The sequence below is a fragment of the Chiroxiphia lanceolata genome, chromosome 19 (genome assembly GCF_009829145.1).
Source record: "Chiroxiphia lanceolata isolate bChiLan1 chromosome 19, bChiLan1.pri, whole genome shotgun sequence".
Taxonomy (NCBI): Eukaryota; Metazoa; Chordata; class Aves; order Passeriformes; family Pipridae; genus Chiroxiphia; species Chiroxiphia lanceolata.
In genome coordinates, this window is record NC_045655.1 from 12,431,866 (window position 1) to 12,449,625 (window position 17,760).

Here is a 17,760-nt window from a genome sequence, read left to right on the forward strand (position 1 = left end):
GGCGGAACTTCCGGCAGGGGCGGCCATGCGGGTGCGCGTGCGGAGCTGGCACGGGGTCGCGTCCTGGCTCTGGGTGGCGAACGACGAGAACTGCGGCATCTGCCGGATGGCGTTCAACGGCTGCTGCCCCGACTGTGAGTGCGGCACCGGCACCGGGCACCGCGCACCGCGCACCCAGCGGGTCTGACGGTGTGTCCGTGCTGCAGGTAAAGTGCCCGGCGACGACTGCCCGCTGGTGTGGGGACAGTGCTCGCACTGCTTCCACATGCACTGCATCCTGAAGTGGCTGAACTCGCAGCAGGTGCAGCAGCACTGCCCCATGTGCCGCCAGGAGTGGAAGTTCCGCGAGTGACGGCGGCATGAGGGGAACGGGCGGGCCCCGGCCCCGCCCAGCAACCGCGCTGCCGCCGCTCGCGTGTCCGCGTGCGCCGTCCCGGGGCTGCAGGGGCGGGTCGCACCGCCACGGCGGGGGCGGCGAGGCGGGACCCCCGCCTGGCCATAAAGGCGGCGGCGGCCCCGGGCGCTGCGGCCCCGCTGGCGCCATGCGCGCTGCCCTGGCACTGAGCCGGCACTGGTGGCTCTGGGGAAACAATAAAAGTGCTTGAGCTGGCTCTGTCGTGTCTGTCCTGCAGGGCAGGGAGGTGCTGGGGGGGTAGGGGGAGCCCACCTGGATCTGGGGAGCTCTGGGCTGCTGAGCACCCCCACTCCCTCCGGCGGTGCCGAGGCTGCTCAGACACCCGGCAGAACAAAATCCCTGAGCCCCAAGGGCAGCCCGAGGCCTTGGGGGCTGCAGGACAGTGTGGGGGGACAGAGGGGCTGGGCTGGACAGGGCATGGCACTCCTGTCCCTTCACCCCAGTGACAGGAAGGCCATGCTGACCCTGCGCTGCAGGAGACCCTGGGGCAGCTCCAGCAACAGGACATGGGCTCAGTGATAAGACAGGGGTGGCAGTAGCCCCCCAATACCAGCTGTTCCCTGGCAAGGGCATCCCTGGACAGGTACCCAGGGTGGGCACCTCCTCCCTGAGGTGAGGCCAGGAGCAGAGCACCCACTCCAGCCCCAGTCCCTGACTCCGGGAGGGTTCCCAGGGCTGTGCTGACCGCAGTGGCCACTGTGCTCATTAGGAAAGGAACCAAGGAGCTTCCCCCTTCAGCTGCAGACCTGACCCACCAAGGCCCTGACCTGCTGCACCATCCTTGGCATGGTCCAGCCCAGGTGGAGGCTGCTGGTGCTGCACCTGTGCAGGAACCTTGGTGGGCACCAGGGCCACCAACTGCCACAGGGGACACGGCCCAGTGTCCCCACTGTGGGGTGGCCAGCATGGTTATGGGTTATGGCCCGGAGCCCCCCAGGGGGGTCGGCATGGCACCACAGGCTCCTGGTGCTGAGCTCAGCAATAACACAGACTCAAATCCAGTCTTGGTGCTGAGCTCCTGCCTGTAGCCCCCCATCTGCAGCCCTGCTTGGGGGGGTCTGGGCCGAAGCTGCTGCTCCCCTCAGCAGGGTCAGGGCTGTACTTACAGGCACTGGCTCCAGGGAACACGCACTGCAGTCTCCTTCTGGGGGGGCTACCCTGAGATGGGTGCTGGAACCAGAGCCTTGATCTGCACCTGGGGGGTGTGGGGGGAACCCCACAAATCAAAACAAAACAACCCCACAACAAACAAACCACAGAAAACAGTCACAAACTTGGAATTCAGGCTATTTCCCTGCACCCCCCCCCCCCTTTTAACTCCATATTCAATTGTGCCCCTGGGACTCAGGGACTGTCAGTAAACAGCTCAGCAGAAGAGCCTAGAGGCACTTGGAGGAAGGAACATCATATGTCAAAAGTTCTCAAAGTAAACTCAGCAGCAGTTCCGGAGGCCCTGAGGAACAGCAGCTCCAGCTGAGCCAGAGGGGCTGACATCCCCACACAAATGAGTTACACCCGGCCACAGCGGCAATTAAATGCTTCTGTCATTTTTTAATACCAGCGGTACCTGCCTTGTCCTGGGGGTGGCTCAGCGACGGGCTTGGCCGGGGCGGATGTGTCACCAGGGCTGAGCTGTTTGTCCTTAAGGACAAACTCCTCTGCAGCGCCTGTGGGAGGGGGCCGTGCACTGCAGAGGGCGAATTTGTGCATTCTGCAGCTGGCAGACCCCAGGAAGGGGCCAACAGCTCAGAGCCAGAGCTGCTGTGCCAGCCCCCGGGACATGCAGGGAACATGCTCAGTCCCAGCACGGTGGGGTCCCAGCACACATCCCCGGTACCCCCTTTCTGCTACCTGGGCTTGAGCCCTAAAGAGACCAGTGCACAACTCTTCAACATTTTATTAATGATCAGCAACAAAAGTTTACAACAGTGAGGACACCAGACCCAGCCTGGCAGGACTGTCTGGCCCAGCGCAGGGAGCAGCTCAGGACACCCACCACAGCACCCTGGAATGTAAGAGGCAGAAGGGGCTCAGCCCAGCACCCGTCCTCCTCAGGCCCTGCATCTCCACACAGGGGCACACATGCTGCACATCAGCTCTCAGAAAACAACCCCAAAACTTCACCTGGCCAGGTCCTACCCTCATGTAACCCCTTGGGCACAAGGTGGATTCTGGCAGCAGCAACAAGGGGGGTTCTGAGCACAGTCCACACAAGGCACCAGGTCCTGCTGCCTCACAAATGGAAGAGCCTTTGGGAGAAGGTCCCAGGGTTCCCATGCCTTACATGGAGAAATGCCTCAATTGAGGGTCCCTGCACCACCTGTCCCCTCAGCAGGTACCACCCACTGCCTGTCACTGAAGCAGCAAATGATCTGCCTTTATCCAGCTCAACCCAGAGTAGCTCTGGGTCTGCACAGGGGCAGGAGCTGAGGAGAGGCAGCACAGTGGACCCCAGAGTCCAGAAGCACCTCCAGCAGCAGCACTGATGGCTCTAAGCAAAAGCTGCAGGAGGAACTGTGGGGGCCACATCCCCCCAACCCGAGGCCACTCTCACTGTCTGTCAAGCCGCTCCCACCCTTGCCCAAGAGGCTGCTCTGGAATGCAGACCCCAGTCAGGACAGCCAAGTCTGGCAGGGCAGGGGGCCTGGGCAGCTGCTCCACTTCCCTCCTACTAAGAGCCAGAAATGGCAGAAGGTAAAAGCACATCAACATGTTAAAACATTAGTTATAATTAAAACAATTTTTTTTTGTCAAATCTCCTTCTGGGAAAGGGAACGGGGGCTGATTAACAGAGATAAAACTAGGCAGCGGGATCCCAACTCATTATGTCTGCGTAATTAGTGCAGGAGGAGCTAGGACAGCAGAGGGTAGGACAGCACATCCTGCGTGCTGGCAGCACTGCCCCCCGTCAGGGGTCCCTTCCTGAAGAGCTGTTGCTCCCGCAGAGGGTGAGGCTGCAGCGCTCTGTGGCCCACACATCCACACTCTGCAGCCTAGTGCTTCTCCTCCTCCAGCCTCCTCATGGCCTCCAGTACAGCCAGCTCTTTCGCTTCCTTCTTCTGGTTCCGAGCTTCAAACTCCAGCCTGCATCAATCACACAATGCCGTGAGATTCTCATCCATCCCCACCTCCTGGAGACAAAAGCACTTGGAGCAGGAGAGTGCTGCCTTTTCCTATGCCGTTCTGTTCTGAGAGCACTTCAGAAACCCTCCTGGGGTCCCCAGACTCTTCCACAGCCTCTCCCAGAGGTCCCCATGGCTGTTGACATGACTGCAGTCCTGGGCTCCCACACTACTTCTCCCTCTGTGGAAAAAGCTACTATTCTGTTCTTGGTCTGTCCTGGGACGTCTCAAATAGTAACACCAAAAATCAAATTTACCACTGATCTGAGCCAAGGTCGCTGAAGGTGAAGGGCTCAGGCCTAAAACAGCAAAGCTCTGAAGGAAGTAACATGCTCTTTTGCACAGGATACAGCAAGGAAATTTACCATTAATAAAGAAGAAAAAACAAAAAATATGCCATTCAGCACATTCTGACACAGCAGAGTTCAGCTGTTCCTTTCCCTGTACTGGTACATCCACACTTAAAGCCTGCCCGAGCCATGGAAAAGGAAGGACCAGTTTGCTGACTCTGTGCCTTTAGACAACCCCTTCTCTCCCCATTTGATCCCATTAATCAATCCCCAGACACTCTGGACAGAACAGTATGAGACAGAAGTGGGAGACGAAGACATCCAACCTGTTCTTTATGATTCTTTGCACAATTAGATCTGTGGTGAGATTGCTGCCACTGTCCACCAGCTGGAAAATGCCGCGTCGCTTCGGTTCCTGTGAACAGACACAGCACAGGGCTGTGAAAACACGTGGGACCTGGGTGTGCAGCTCAGCAGTGACAGCTGAGCCAAGCTGTGGCAGGTCCTGCAGCACCCAGCCAGGCAGGATGCACAACGATCTCCTCAGAGGCAGAACATGTACATGGAAGATGCCCAGGTCTGGCACAGAGCAAAGCACACAGATTTTCTCACCCTGCCAGGAAGGCATCAGAAACAGGCAGTGCAAAACAGTGCCTGTAAGAGTGGAGATGTTGGGAATGATTTACAGACTCTGCTCCAAGGAGCTGCCCTCAGGGGTGGATAAAAACCAGCATCATCTCCCACAGCCCTGCCCATTCAGCATTCTCTGCAATACACCTTCTCAGCCCAGGAACTCAACCAGAGCCAGGCTGTGTCTACCAAATGCTGACAAAGCAGCTGGTGCCTTACCTCGTAGGGATCAGAACCGTCCTTGTCTGGCACCACCTCAGTCATCCCATGACACACAAGTGTTACCTGGAGAAGGACACAAAGTTGCTGACAAGATCCAAAAGATGACAGGGACATTCCCTGCCACTGCTCCCACTAAACACAGCCTGGAGATCAGCAAAGCCACCCTCCTGCACCAGCCTGGCAGTGCCTCTGGAGCTCCCTGTAACCCACTGAGCAGGACACCTCCCTTTTACACCCCTGTGTTGTCCTGCATCACTTTACCTCCCCAAGCATGTCACACACCAGCATCTTCATGTTCATCTGTATGCAAGGACTCACCCTGAAGTGATCTAACAGATCAGCAGTGACAGCATAGGGAGCTCCAATCACCACCTCCGAGACGTACTAGAAAAGGAACCAATTAAGAGTCCAGATTTGAAAAAACCCCAGTCAAACAAAAACCAAAAAACCACAAGCCAGAGGCCACCTTCTTCCTAAAGAGACCTGAGCAGGTCACCTGCTATATGGTCAGGAACTCAAATAAAGGAACAGGGAAGTAGGTTCAGCAGGCACTGCTTGTCACACAGCAGCTTTTTGTTCCCCTAAAAAATGTCCTTTCCATGCCTGTAGAACAAATCCAAAAAGCTAATTGCTCAGGGCACGTGTTTTGGGGGCTCCCCATGTTTCTGTCTCAGGACTTTTCTCCTCTGCTGCAGGGAGCAGAGAGTTTTCTACCAGCATGTCTGTCTGTGAGGAGCCATGCAGCCTCTGCTGCCCAGGCAGAGCAGCCAGACAGGTCACGAACTCAGGTCAGCCAGGATGGCACAGGAGCTCAGTGGAGCCTCCCAAGAGCTCATCAGCATCTCTGGCAGCCTCAAGTGATCCACGACAGACGTGCCTTCTCTGTGCACACCAAGGAACTCATGCGAGATCACTGGGCACAGGTGAATACCACCGAGCTCCAGGGAATTTCTGGAACAGCACGGAAGCACCCACTCACCCTGCAGGCCAGGACACTGAGGGTTCGCTCGTGGATGTTCATGATGGGATAGTTCTTCCCTTTGTAGCGATTCACCTCCTATGGCAAAGCACCAGGCACAGTCAGAAGAGAGAGAGAGCAATACGCTTCCCTCTTGCTCTCTCCCCAAATGAAATTCCTGTATTGGCCAATACATCCCTGTCCTGCCTCCCGGAGCACAGCCTGCCTGGTTCAGAGAACAGGGTCAAGCTGCTCTGCCTTTGGACAGGCTCTACACGGACCTGATCGAAGTGCAGCCCAACAATGATGTAGGGTTTCTCTGCCAGCTGGTGAACCTTCTCCAGGAAATCTACATGCCCAACATCTGCAGATCTGTTTAAGGAGTTGAAGCTCACATGGAAAATAAGGAGAGGAAGACAGAAACAGTCACTGCAAAATGACAGTGGGAGACAGGAACCCCAAGGATTTAACTCTTGCACTACTCATTGCCTATGTCCTAAGAACAGCCGCCACCTCTCTCCGCAGGCTCCATGGATTCTGGGCAAAAGCCAGAGATCTTTTCAGCTTCACCTTACATGGATTCAGCTTTGCCTCTGTCCAGAATTTCTACCTGTTCCAGATGTTCTGGCACAAAGCCTCAAAGCTTGTCCCAGGGATGGAGTGTCAGCTCCATGTGCCCTGTTGCAGTGCCTTGGTCTATGGCAGCCAGTCCTCACCACAATCACTAGAGCACAGAGAGTATCCAGCTACCATCCTGAAATCCTCCAATAGCCACAGATCTCTCCAGAGAAGAGCTATAGCTCCTTTCTCAGAGTCCTGTGACTAAGAAATTGCCAGAAAGAATTCACTCCTGCCTCCTCCCCCTCACATACAGCTACAGAAAAAAAAAAAAAAAAAAAGGCAAATATCCAGTCAGGTGCCTCCTAACACAAAAACATCAAAGACAGACCAATGTTGTGACAAAACAGAGTCAAGGATACGGAACAGGTCGAAGGCTCCAGCCACGTAGATGATGGTGTCTCCTGGCTCTGGCTCCTTTCCCGAGGCAAACTGGATGATCTTCTGGGACGTCTGCAGGAACTGTGAGACGCCAGTCCAAGGACTGTGACCTTTGGGCCCCTGTGGAAACACACACCAGACATGGCTTCTTTTTGGGCTCCATGAGGGGGCTTGGACAACTGAGAGCACAGCGCCGGGCAATCTGCTCGCCTGAATTTTCTGGCAACTGTCACAAAAACTCCCAGCGGCTTGGACTTTCTACATTCCTGGCATCGAATATTTAGGTAATCTCACAAAAGCCCTTTATGCTCTGACTAAATCATCCCCTCAGCAGCCAGCTAAAGGAGGTGCCGAGAAGAAAGCTCAGGAAGGAGGAAGGCAACAGGGCAGGCTCGAATTTTCAGGAGAGGTGAGGCATGCTCAGGAAACAAACACACGACCTACCTACGCTCTGCCAAGTCTCAGGGCACCTGTCTGGCCAGGCTGGGAGGGGATCACCTCAGCTCCAAGGATGAAGTTCGGTCCCCATCACGTGGCAGTTGTGCAAACAGCCACTAAAGTCACTCTCTCCGCTCCCCAAAGCTACTCCACGGGATTTGGCAGGACACAGACATTGCAGCCAAGGCCAGGGCAGGCCGTGCAAAGGGCAGCATGCAGACAGCTCAGCTCTCGGGGTCATTCAGGGTACCCAGTGCCCTGCTCCATTCTCCCCAGATCCAAGCCCCAGGAAATGGCCATGCTGGAGCAACATGCCCCATACTGCCTGCTCAAAGAACCTAGTGTGGGGGGGAACTAAGGATGATTCGGCCAGGCCAGCACACACCCTGTGAGTAAAAAAGACTGGTGCGAGCTGCAGGTGCAGCTCGTTAACCAGGGACAATCCAGATCCCAGGGAGACAAAGGGGGCTGATGGCTCTTTAGAGGCAGTGTGAGCTGAGAGCTGGACCCTGGAGCTCTGCAGCACAGCGTGGCCAACCCAAGGCAACACCTCCAAAACAACACGACCACTGGAAGAAGCATCTACAGAGGCTGTCCCTGTGCTGGAACCATGGGCACATGGATCCCAGGGGAAGCAGCGGAAAGGAATTTACAAGCAAAGAAGGAACCCAGCACAGGCTCAGCGGGTCCTGCTGAAGGACAGCTCAGGTGCTGCCCTGTGCCACACCTGCCCATCGCACCCACGGCAGGCGCTACCTTATGGGGGCAGCAGACATTCACCAAGACATTACTGCTTCATGTGGAGGAACAAACAAGCCTGCAATAGGCCAGAAAGCACATTGGAAATCCTTCTTAGGCAGGACAACAACCAGACGTCCACAACCAAAACTCACATTACCTTCCCAAAGTTGTCAGTGTGCTTCCGATAGTCTAGGTCCTCATCCTGAAGGGAGATAAAGAGTCAAAATGTTTAAGCACTCGCACAGCTCATCCAACCAAGATATGCTTGTGTGTGGGAAGTGCTGGGAAGGCAAGGCTCAAACTGTACACCATGGCACTGAATGCTGACAAACTGGTTAATACCTAAACCAGAGTCGTGTCCCAGCATGAGTCAGAGGAAATATCTCCTTATCTGATCCCAGCCTGGTACCACCAGCAAAGGTGGTTCTTGCCCAGCCTGCAGCCCCAACAGTGCTGCACACCTGCATTCTCCCTCAGCCAGGAGAGCCCCTGACAGGACAGCATCCCTCCTCCTGCCAAAGACCCTCACAAGAGCCAGGCTCGGGTCTCTGCAGCAGCCAGCAGCACTAGGCAGATCTCGGTGTGAACTCACATGTTACAGCTAAGCCAATCTAACAGCTCAGCACGCCAAAACGTCTCCCTCTGCCCCTGAATTCTCCTGTGAGTCCCTCATCTTGTCCCTGCAGTTATCCAGGTGATTCCATTCATGGATTGCTTCATTACTCAGTAAATCGACTCATTAACCAACAGAAAACCACTTCCTTTACTTTCCCCTGGTTAGGTTAGCTCCTAACCAGAGAGTGAGCTGACAAGACTCAAGAAAGGTCTGATCAGACTAGAGACAGCAGAAGGCAGAAGGATGAAGCTCAGTGGGAAGGGAGAGGAGTTTCCAACTCTGGTAGCAGCAGGCTGACAGATCGATGTGGCTGCACTGTGTTGTTCCACGCTGGGAGAGGCCGTCGGCTGGCCTGCAGTTCCCCTCACGTTCCCAAAGCCCACACAGATCACAAGGCATCCCAGCCTTTATCCTGCTACACCTTCCCAAAGCAGCACGTGCTGGGATCGCACTGTGATCTCAGACAGGCTTAAGCAAACATAAGCAGGTTGTTTTGCTGCCACTGCCCGTAATCAGCTTGCCCATTCTCCATGCACCTGGGATCCAGGCCCAGGAGCTCTACTGCTGTTTGGGACAGCAAAAGGGAAGAGCTGGCACATGCCCTGGACTCCACCTCCCACCCAAAGCCCTCTGACTCACTATGTTGCTGTGGTGAGCTTTAGTCATGAGCAGCATGCGGCCAACAAGGTCGGTGGTGGACACACCTTGGGTACGTTTGCATTCCCTGCAAGAGACAAGCACAGGATGAAGCAGAAGCCATGGGATAGTGTATGCCTCTGTCTTCCCAGCATTACCACAGGAACACCTGTGACACTTGATAAATCCAAACCAGGGGCTGTCCTGAGAAAGCCTTCTTTCTCCCTGCTCCTAGTATCAAGTATAGCATTCATTTGCTGAGCCTCTGCATCCCTCTCACGCCATGGCAACTGCTCACAGGAGGAACACTTCCCTTGGCCAGACTTCCCAACAGAGCCAACTCCTGGTGAAGCTCCAAAACCAGAACCAGCAGCATCTGCCAGGAACTGGACGGCCCCCTCGGGCAGGGCTGTCTGCCCCACTTCCCTGAAGCCAAAAGGCTCAGAACAACTGAAGCTGACACATGTATAGACAAGTTCAGGTGTGACCTGAAGACAGCTGTGTTTCATCTGACTTCCCTCCAGGGCATGAAATCCCAGAAACTGCCCAAACCAGGATAAGAAGGTAAGTGGCAATAGGTTACCTGTATCGCCCTGCTGTCTTCACTTCCTCATAGGTGTCCTTGCCATCAATAGTTAAGGTGATGTCATCTACAGAGAGAGAAAAGCCACAGAACTGTGCCCCAAGCCCTCCTGCACAAAAGCAGCAGCTGAGCAGGTCCCACATGTGAGCCAGACTAGAACTCTGCAATCCAAATCCCTGCGTATACACGAGGGACACGTCCTGTGCCCCACAGAAATGCAGGGCTTTGTAAGACTACTGTGTCTGTGGAGACAAGGATATTCCTGGATGTTAAATGCCATTACCCATCTGGACCACTGCTTTTTAGAGAGTCCAGAAAAGCTGAGCCAGGTGCCCTCGCACTGATCCAGCAGCAGGCACAGTTGATTTTTATTTGAATGACATTAAACAGGCACCATCTACCTTGGTGCTAAAAAGCACCTTTTAGCTCCTCTAGGACTAGTTTTAGCTGTTAGTTCATGTTACAAGTTTTCAGTCAATGGAACAGTCATCCAACAGAAAATTCTACTCCTCAATGATGGCATTTCCAGTGACATCCAGTGACCATTCCACAGAGGTAATTCTGTTTCATCTCTGGCACTTGGCTCCCAACCTCCTCTGCAGAAATACTTCTCACCTACTTTGATGATGGTACAAAACCTTCCCAAATGAAAGCTAAGCTGGCTTCCCTTTGCCAAAACAGCTGGAAGGCAGAGTAGGCACTGGCAGCCCACAAGTGTTCCCACACAGTCAGGTGGCTCAGTCCTGCTCACTTCTCCTAAAACCCCACACCCTCCCCTCGGGGCACAGAGACAGGAGGGAACACACTGCCAGCACAGGTCAGAGTGCCAGGAGAGAAGCACAAACAGTGGGGTTGCTGTCACTCTCCCAGGTAAGCTCAGCTATTTCCAAATTCAGCTTTTACACAAACACAACTGGCAAAACTGCAGGAGCAAGGGTATTGGTCAGGGAGAAATATGGAATGATTTGGCAGAGGGGACAAATAAAGACAGCTGGAGTAGAGACCATGAGCACTCCACTACTGCCACAACCCCTCACCAAGCCCTGTAAGGGGTCACGTACACCAGACACGTTTAGGGCAGGCAATTAAGTTAATGAGGAATTTTATAACCACCCTGCCCATGTGAAAAAGCATATCTACATTGTAAAGATTAAGGATTTATTTACATTTAATGAAACATTTAGCTTATCGATAGCAGGTGGCTAGGATCAGATGAGAGATATACAAAATGAGTCAAAGTACTCCAGGCCAAAGTAACAAAATTCCTTCAGAAGGACAAGGAGGAGGGGCTGAGGCTGAACGAGCATCAGCAGCAGCACAGGAAGGGACAGAGTCCCACAGCAAGAATGTTTCCTCAGAACACTGGTTGTCTCCAACAACTGTACACCAAAACGTGCTCACAGTAAGAACTAGGTCTCTGGCCACACAGTCAGCTAAGCCCCTGAACAGCTTATTAGCCGGATAAAGAGAGAAGCTTTTCAAATCTGATCTCATCCCAGGATAAGCAGATATAAACATCATTGTATTTCTGCACGCTTACCTTTTCAAGTGTTTTTCACATTTAAGTTCTGTAAATGGCTTTCCCCTTAGCACAAATTTCTGCTGCTGCTAAGGGCAACCTCAGAATAATTGTCAAACACATTTCACCTTGGTAAGTAAAAGGTCTGGTTAAAACCAAGGGCTCTGGCCACTTTCAAGATGCTGAGCATCAACCGACACTTTTCTCCGGATCACCAGACCAGAAGCAGCTGTGCTGCTCAGTGCAGGTGTTGGGAAGACAGAGCTCTGCACACTCCAGGTACCTCCAACCCACAATGCAGGTGTTGGGAAAGCAGAGCTCTGCACACTCCAGGTACCCCTGACCCCCAGCAGCGGCCGGGATGTCGCCTGGTTCGCAGCAGGGCACCCTGGGCACACGGCCCCCGAGGGCCCACGGCAGCACAGCCCCCGCCTCGAACACCACTCACCCCCATGCACACAGAAGTCACAGCTGTACTTGTCCAGGGTTTCCAGCGTGGTGACATAGGGAGCTCCGGGAGCAATCTCATCCACCCACTTGATGGCTTGCACCATTTTGTACCTCTCCTCCTGCGTAAAGACGGGGGGGCCCTTGTGCTTGGCAATCTCCTCTGGGGGAGAAACAAAAATCTAGTTAAAATCCAGTTAGAAGCACGTCCTGCAGCTACAGAGATCCTCAGCCACAGCAGCCTCATTCATTCCATGGGCAAGTGAACTTCACTGCAGGCTTATCCTCAGCTTGGGATCGGTCTCTGGTAACAAAGGAAGGCCCAGATAGATCAGAAAAGACTTTGATTTAGTTGCATTTCCTAAACATGTAACAAGGGCCCTGGAATTTATTTGAAAGGCAAAAGTCTTAGTGCTTCCTCTTGGGGGGATGTGCTGGGCATCCCGGCATCCCTCCAGGGGAAATTACCCTCTTAAACAGTAGCTTCATACAACACTTAGTTCATGCTAGAAATTCTGCATCCATAAACCCATTTAAAATACATCTTCACATGCAAGAACTTGTTCCCGTCACTTAAATTCCAGATGGGCTTTAAATGAGTTTTCTCCACACAGCAGCTTCTTTTGGAACATCAGTTTTGCAGCTAATACGAGCCAAACCAGACCGATTTTCGACTGGTTTAATTGTTTTTACAGCATGCAATGCAGATGACCCCTCAGAACCTGCAAGCTCTGACCTACCTAACCCTCATTCTGAAAGCATGACAGGGGTTACTCTACTCCCTCACCCAGGGAAGGGACATTTTTCTCCTGGACACTGTTGCTCCTGAACAGATGCAGGAAGAAAGGTGACCATATCAGGAGCTCTCGGTTCTCTCAGGGCTAACGCTGCTGGGTGATTTGAGCGGCTGCACGGGGTGAAACCTGGGAAAACCTCTTACCATCCGTATGGACCCCAACGATCAGGTAATCGCCCATGGCCCGTGCCTGGCGCAGCTGGTTCGAGTGGCCATAGTGCACCATGTCATAGCTGGAACGAGAAGGGCCGGGTCAGCCCGGGCACACCGGGACGCACCTCGACGGGACCCGCGGGCAACCTGTCCCGGGACTGAAGGTCTCTCTGCTGCCGGGCTGGGCTGCGCCGGTACCGCGCGGTCACCGGGGCCGCGGCAGCGCTCCCTCCCGCCGCAGTGAGCCGGCCCCGGTGCTGCGGGGGCCAGGCTCCCCCGGCCCTGCCCGGCAGGTACCGGCCGCAGCCCGAGGGCGCTCCCGTCCGCTGCCGCTCGCCCGACGCTCCGGGGTAGCTCGAAGGGGAAGGTGCCGCTCTCTCGCGGGCCCGGCCCCGTCCCCGTCCCCGTCCCGCCGCGGTGACAGAGGAGCCGGAGGCACCAGCGCAGCCAACACGGTTTATTTCTGCGGCTCCGCGACAGCGCCGAGCCCGCGCCCGCCCCACTCACCATCCGTCGCACCAGACGCGCACGGGCCGGTGGCCGCCGCCGCCCGCCGCGGCCCCGCCGCCGCCCGCCGCCCCGTTGCGCAGCATGGCCGCGCTGTCACCGGCGGCCCCGCCCCGCCCCGCCCCGCGCTCAGCGGCTCTTCCTGCGCCGGCCGCCCTTGGCGCAGCCGCGGCCGAGCCACCCCCCGGCGCGCCCGCCCGCCGCCTCCTCCCGCTCCCGGGGCTGCTCGCGGGGCTCCTCCCGCGCCTCCTCCCGCGGCGGCGCCACCGGCTTCCTCGAGTGCGTGCCTTCCTCCCCGGGGCGCAGCGGCTCTGCCAGCGCGAAGATGGGGTCCCGCGCCCTGCGGAGGGGGAGAGAGGGCGGCGGTGGGCGCTGCCGGCGGCCCCGGGCCGGGCGCTCCCGCCGCGCAGGGCCCGAGCCTCTCACCGGTCGTAGCGCGGGATCTCCAGCCCGAGCTCCGCCATCAGCAGCCGCATCACGTCGTCGCAGCGGCCGTGCAGCTTCAGGGCAGCCAGGTCGTCCTTCGGGGTCCACTGCGGGCGACAGCAGAGCCGGCTGCAGGCACCTCCCCGGGGCAGCAGCAGGGGCTCCTGCCCGGCGCCAGGCAGGGGCTCGGCCTCACACAGCCATAGCCCCTTGGCCCACACCTGTTAAGCCCAGTGCCGAGGGCTCTCTCTCACCTGCAGGTTCACAATATACAGCTTGGGCCGACGGGTGGGGGGCTTGCTCATGCACCAGAGCCGTGGGTATTTTTTCAAAACCTGCCATAAAGCAGAGACGATCAGCACAGCCACGGGCACACGCCACTGTGAACCGTATCAGCGAGAGGAAAAGGAATGTATTACCAGGAGGGGAAAGAGGGAGGAAGAGAGACTATCACAGATGGTGGGCGAATCCTGACACCAGAGTTTACAGTTGTCTGTTTGGGAGGAAACCGCTGAGCACCAAGGTGTATCACCAAGAGGGAATGCTGCTAACAATCTTCACCGAGTGTCTAAAGTTACCTTTAAGCTGGAACCCAGACAAAGAATCACATCTGCTTTGCTTGCAGCTTCTGTTGCTGCTTCCCAGTTCAGGGGCTGTCTCAATGTCCCCTTCTCCCCAAAGTGGACGATTGTATCTCTCAACTGTGCCCCACACTTGTGGCACATCCTGCCCGTGTGATGTCTGTGCAGGGCTGTGCGCTCCGTCACATCGAACACTCGCACATACTCTCTGTTGGGTGTACAGGAAGTGCAGACCTGGTGCAGGACGAAAGCAGAAAACCCATCACATCATCAGCACCCCTCGAATGAGAGGCCAGGAGTCAGCCACTTCTCTCAGACGAAAAGCACTTTTGGGGACAGTGTGCTGGAAGCTATAGATGGGATCAGGGATCAGATGCTAACTTGGAAAACCTCAACTAGCACGTGGAGCTGCAGGCAGCCTTTGGCTATGTGCTGAGAAGGGCTGAGGAAGAGGAGTCAGAAGGCTCCAGTGAGTACAGTGAAAGAGCTACAGAAATGGGTTTGGTGCTTGCTAACTAAGTGATGGCCTGAAGATGGGAACTGTGCAGAAGCCAAGCCCTTGTACTAATTCCTCCTGAGCTAGTGACAAATCAAGTGTTTACATCCTCTTCTTGTGAGGCCACTGAACAGTGACTTCATCCTGCTCTGGCCACTTACCTCTATGTACATGTTCCCGTGAAGCTCAGATATTGCAGCTCGGGGTAACCCGCTCCGCAGGTGCAGCCCGTCACAGTTCTGAGACACCACATGCTGCACCTTGAAGGGAACAAAATGCTGAGCTCACACAGACCCCGCAGGTGTCGCTCTAAGCAGGTGATGTGCTGTCCCAAATCACACCAACAGCCTGTACATCAGAGCAGGACCCACAGGATAAGAGAGTGGAGAACAGACCTTTGTGAAAGCTAAGTGGAAAGCCTCCTCCTGCTAAACAGAGCTTTTCTAGGGCTGGCTGGTTTGCGGCCAGACCAGCTTCACCAGGTACAAATACAACATGTTAAAGAAAAGGCACCAGGGGAAAAACTGCCAGAGCTGCAGCCTGGAGCTCACTAAGGAAGACTCAGACACATTTTCCTACATGGATGTGCAGCCACTTGAGTCAAAACCATAGTCAGGCAATCTCCTGAAAAGATTTTTCTTCCCTGCTTTATCATTCTTAGCCGTGAGTGAGGTGAGGAAAAAATATCTTACCAGGTTGTGCTTGTGCAGGCAGGCAATGCTCATATGGGTAAGCGTGGGCTCTGCCTCGCTCAGGTCTGCAGCCCTGACAAGGAGCAAGGGGGGAAAAAAAAGGAGTTAGAATTGCCATTAGCCTCTTCCAGTATCAGTTTTCTGCCACACAGCTCAGAATTCCGCTCCTCACCTGATGCTCCTGCCCTTCTGCAGCAGTGTCCAAATGCCATTGGGGCCTCTGTAGTCCGGGATCGAAGCTGCCTGTCACCAGGAGAGAAAACAAGGCCTGATGGGGGGGGTCACAGCTCTTGTACACAAACACAACCAACCTGGGCCCACCCGGGACAACCACAGACACCTCATCTATGGCTGCTTTTTCATTCATTCCAAGTTTTCCAGCACAGTGGTTCCCTAATCACAGGAACACTTTTTCATGTGTTTTCTCTCTCTCTTCTCCTACCTTACAACTCTCATTTGCACCTCCAGCATTTATTTTCTCCAATGTTACCATTATGGAATCCCTCCAGAGCTCTTTTTCACCCTTGGTACTTCCCATTTCCCTGCAAAGAACTCCATTCTTAAGCCTTTTCTTATTTTCTCCAGACTCTGGTTTCTAGTACCGCACGCTCAGCATCTCTAGCAACCGTGTGGGTGACACGAGCACTCAGCCCCTGCCCTGAGCCACTCTCTGAGTCACCAGAGACTGGAGTTTCACAGCTCACACAAAGGTGACAGCTGTCACATTAGAAGAGGCAGAACCAAACTTCTGCTTTCCACTGGGCCACTGAAACCAAACAATTCTCAAACTGCTGTTTGTAAGTTCCAACAACTCCCCAGCTGTCCCTGCATGTCTGATAACACACGATGTTCCTGAGCTAACCAGCTGGAGGTTTTACACCAAAAGTCACTAAAGGGACTCAAGTGAGGCATGACCAGTGTCCTCTTGCTCAGGCCACATGTATGCACACAGTGGGATCTCCTGGACAGCAGGAATGACCAGGATGCAGCCTAGGCACTGTGCTGGCCACAGACTCACACAGCATCCTGGACTCGTCACAAACATCTGCTCAATGACCATTCAGGAACCACAGAACAGTCCAGACAACACCCCCCCCCCCAAAGGGGCTCCGGCCGCTCCCCCGAAAACCCACCGTGCTGATCCCGGCACCCGTGTAGATGACGAGGTGCCTGGCGCTCCGCACAGCTGCCGCCAGCTCAGCTGCCTTTCTCCTCAGCTCCTCTGGTTCATCACACACCTGAAAAAACACACCTGAGCAGGTTCACATGGCTCGGAGATACACTGCACCACTGAGGCAGAGGGAACAGGGATATCCCTGGACGTTTGAAGATGGGCTTGGCCCAGGAAAAGCAACAAAACATGATCAGCAGTGGTGTCCAAATGAAAAGGATATGGGTGCTTTTCATGGAGGATCACGGGAAAAAGCTTCCTGGAGAGCAGGACCTGCTGACCCACCCTCCCGGGAGACATGCCCACACAGCCACACTCCTGGCAGCCGCTAGACTACGGCTCCCCGGAGACAAACGCAGGGCAGCCCCGGGAGGGCAGCCGCGTTCCCGGTACCGGGGCACGGCCGTTGTTCACCAAGGCCCGCTGCGGCTGCAGAGTTCCCCCGCAATGGCCAGCCTGGCGGCTGCCGTCCCACCCGGAGCGCAGGGCTCCTCTCCGCGGCCGGGGTCCTCCCCGCCATCGCCGCCCCGCTCCCCCGGGCCCGCCGCCCACCTCCTCCTGCCGCCGCCGCAGCCGCTCGCGCCGCTTGCGGCGCCGCTCCAGCTCCCGGACGATGTCCTCGCTCTCGCTCAGCACCTGGCACTCCTCGGGGCTCCGCTCCGCCGGCGGCTTCCTCCAGATGCGGAACACCTGCCCGGTGCACAGCAGGCGGTTCACGGCGGCCCGCGACGGCGGGTCGCGCCGGGCCGGGCCGTGCCATACCTGTCTGCGCCGGTCCCGCTGCTCCTCCTGCTGCAGGATCTCAGCGCGCGCCGCCGCTTTCCGCTCGGAGCGGCTCAGGCTGCCGCCCGCCGCCATCGCCCCGGAACCGCCGCGCCTCCGCCGCTACCGGGCTCGGCTCCGCCGCTTCCGCCTTCCGGCCGGAGCGCCCGCGCGCCGCCTCCTTCACCGCCCCCGCGCGCGGCAGCGCCCCCTGGCGCCGGGCGGCCCCCAAAGGACGCGCAGGCGGCGGCTGTTGAAGCGGTTTATTGTCGCGTACAAAGGCGGCGGACACTGTACAGAATAAATAACGCCAATAACTTAGCAATAAATACCGCCTGCACCGAGCCCGGGGCCCTCCGGACTGACCCCGCCGTCCGCCAGCCCCGGCTCCGTCCGGGAGCGACTGTACACAATTCACAAGATACACAAATCCCGGGGGTGCCGGGGACGCTCCCCGGGCGGGCTGGGGCAGGACCAGGACCCTTCCCCAACCCCCCGGAACAGCACCAGGAAAAGAAAGAAAACACGACAGCCTTCACAGCAGGAAACCAAACGGACGA

The 17,760-nt window shown here is 56.1% G+C and overlaps 3 protein-coding genes across 6 annotated transcripts; 1 reads left to right on the plus strand and 2 right to left on the minus strand.

Moving 5' to 3' along the window:
* Window positions 1-13: 13 nt before the first annotated feature.
* ANAPC11 (anaphase promoting complex subunit 11) lies at window positions 14-561 on the plus strand. The gene is made up of 2 exons (XM_032706696.1): window positions 14-134; window positions 207-561. Exons 1-2 carry the CDS (start codon window positions 26-28, stop codon window positions 350-352), a joined length of 255 nt encoding a protein of 84 aa, XP_032562587.1. The 5' UTR covers window positions 14-25; the 3' UTR covers window positions 353-561.
* Window positions 562-2,296: 1,735 nt separating this feature from the next.
* PCYT2 (phosphate cytidylyltransferase 2, ethanolamine) lies at window positions 2,297-13,206 on the minus strand. Of its 4 annotated transcripts, XR_004360266.1 has the most exons (14): window positions 13,073-13,206; window positions 12,557-12,645; window positions 11,618-11,779; window positions 9,651-9,717; window positions 9,071-9,155; window positions 7,973-8,017; window positions 6,618-6,756; window positions 5,919-6,001; window positions 5,659-5,736; window positions 4,998-5,063; window positions 4,677-4,742; window positions 4,154-4,242; window positions 3,349-3,499; window positions 2,297-3,307 (listed from the first exon to the last, which is right to left on the minus strand). XR_004360266.1 is itself a non-coding variant. In XM_032706409.1 (13 exons), exons 1-13 carry the CDS (start codon window positions 13,156-13,158, stop codon window positions 3,409-3,411), a joined length of 1,146 nt encoding a protein of 381 aa, XP_032562300.1. In that variant the 5' UTR covers window positions 13,159-13,206; the 3' UTR covers window positions 2,297-3,408. The 4 variants fall into 4 exon arrangements, 2 of the variants coding, with proteins under 2 accessions (XP_032562300.1, XP_032562301.1); XR_004360267.1 differs by lacking the exon at window positions 7,973-8,017 and having other exon boundaries at window positions 13,073-13,179; XM_032706409.1 differs by having other exon boundaries at window positions 2,297-3,499.
* Window positions 13,202-17,335, minus strand: SIRT7 (sirtuin 7). The gene is made up of 10 exons (XM_032707082.1): window positions 17,201-17,335; window positions 16,991-17,128; window positions 16,401-16,505; window positions 15,440-15,510; window positions 15,268-15,340; window positions 14,737-14,835; window positions 14,077-14,313; window positions 13,753-13,833; window positions 13,499-13,605; window positions 13,202-13,412 (listed from the first exon to the last, which is right to left on the minus strand). Exons 1-10 carry the CDS (start codon window positions 17,294-17,296, stop codon window positions 13,202-13,204), a joined length of 1,218 nt encoding a protein of 405 aa, XP_032562973.1. The 5' UTR covers window positions 17,297-17,335.
* Between the last annotated feature and the right edge of the window lie 425 nt (window positions 17,336-17,760).

What these genes read in the sequence shown, in the direction of transcription:
- PCYT2 (XM_032706409.1), bottom strand. Translation starts at nt 13,158, where the DNA reads ATGCTGCGCAACGGGGCGGCGGGCGGCGGCGGGGCCGCGGCGGGCGGC. An exon ending in AAGCTCACCACAGCAACATA is followed by an intron (nt 8,018 to 9,070) that starts GTGAGTCAGAGG and finishes ATCTCCCTTCAG; the next exon opens with GATGAGGACCTAGACTATCG. An exon ending in CAAAGAATCATAAAGAACAG is followed by an intron (nt 3,500 to 4,153) that starts GTTGGATGTCTT and finishes TGATTGATGCAG; the next exon opens with GCTGGAGTTTGAAGCTCGGA.
- SIRT7 (XM_032707082.1), bottom strand. Translation starts at nt 17,296, where the DNA reads ATGGCGGCGGGCGGCAGCCTGAGCCGCTCCGAGCGGAAAGCGGCGGCG. An exon ending in TGCGGCGGCGGCAGGAGGAG is followed by an intron (nt 16,506 to 16,990) that starts GTGGGCGGCGGG and finishes GTGTTTTTTCAG; the next exon opens with GTGTGTGATGAACCAGAGGA. An exon ending in GTCTGGGTTCCAGCTTAAAG is followed by an intron (nt 13,834 to 14,076) that starts GTAACTTTAGAC and finishes GCTTTATGGCAG; the next exon opens with GTTTTGAAAAAATACCCACG.
- ANAPC11 (XM_032706696.1), top strand. Translation starts at nt 26, where the DNA reads ATGCGGGTGCGCGTGCGGAGCTGGCACGGGGTCGCGTCCTGGCTCTGG. An exon ending in CAACGGCTGCTGCCCCGACT is followed by an intron (nt 135 to 206) that starts GTGAGTGCGGCA and finishes TCCGTGCTGCAG; the next exon opens with GTAAAGTGCCCGGCGACGAC.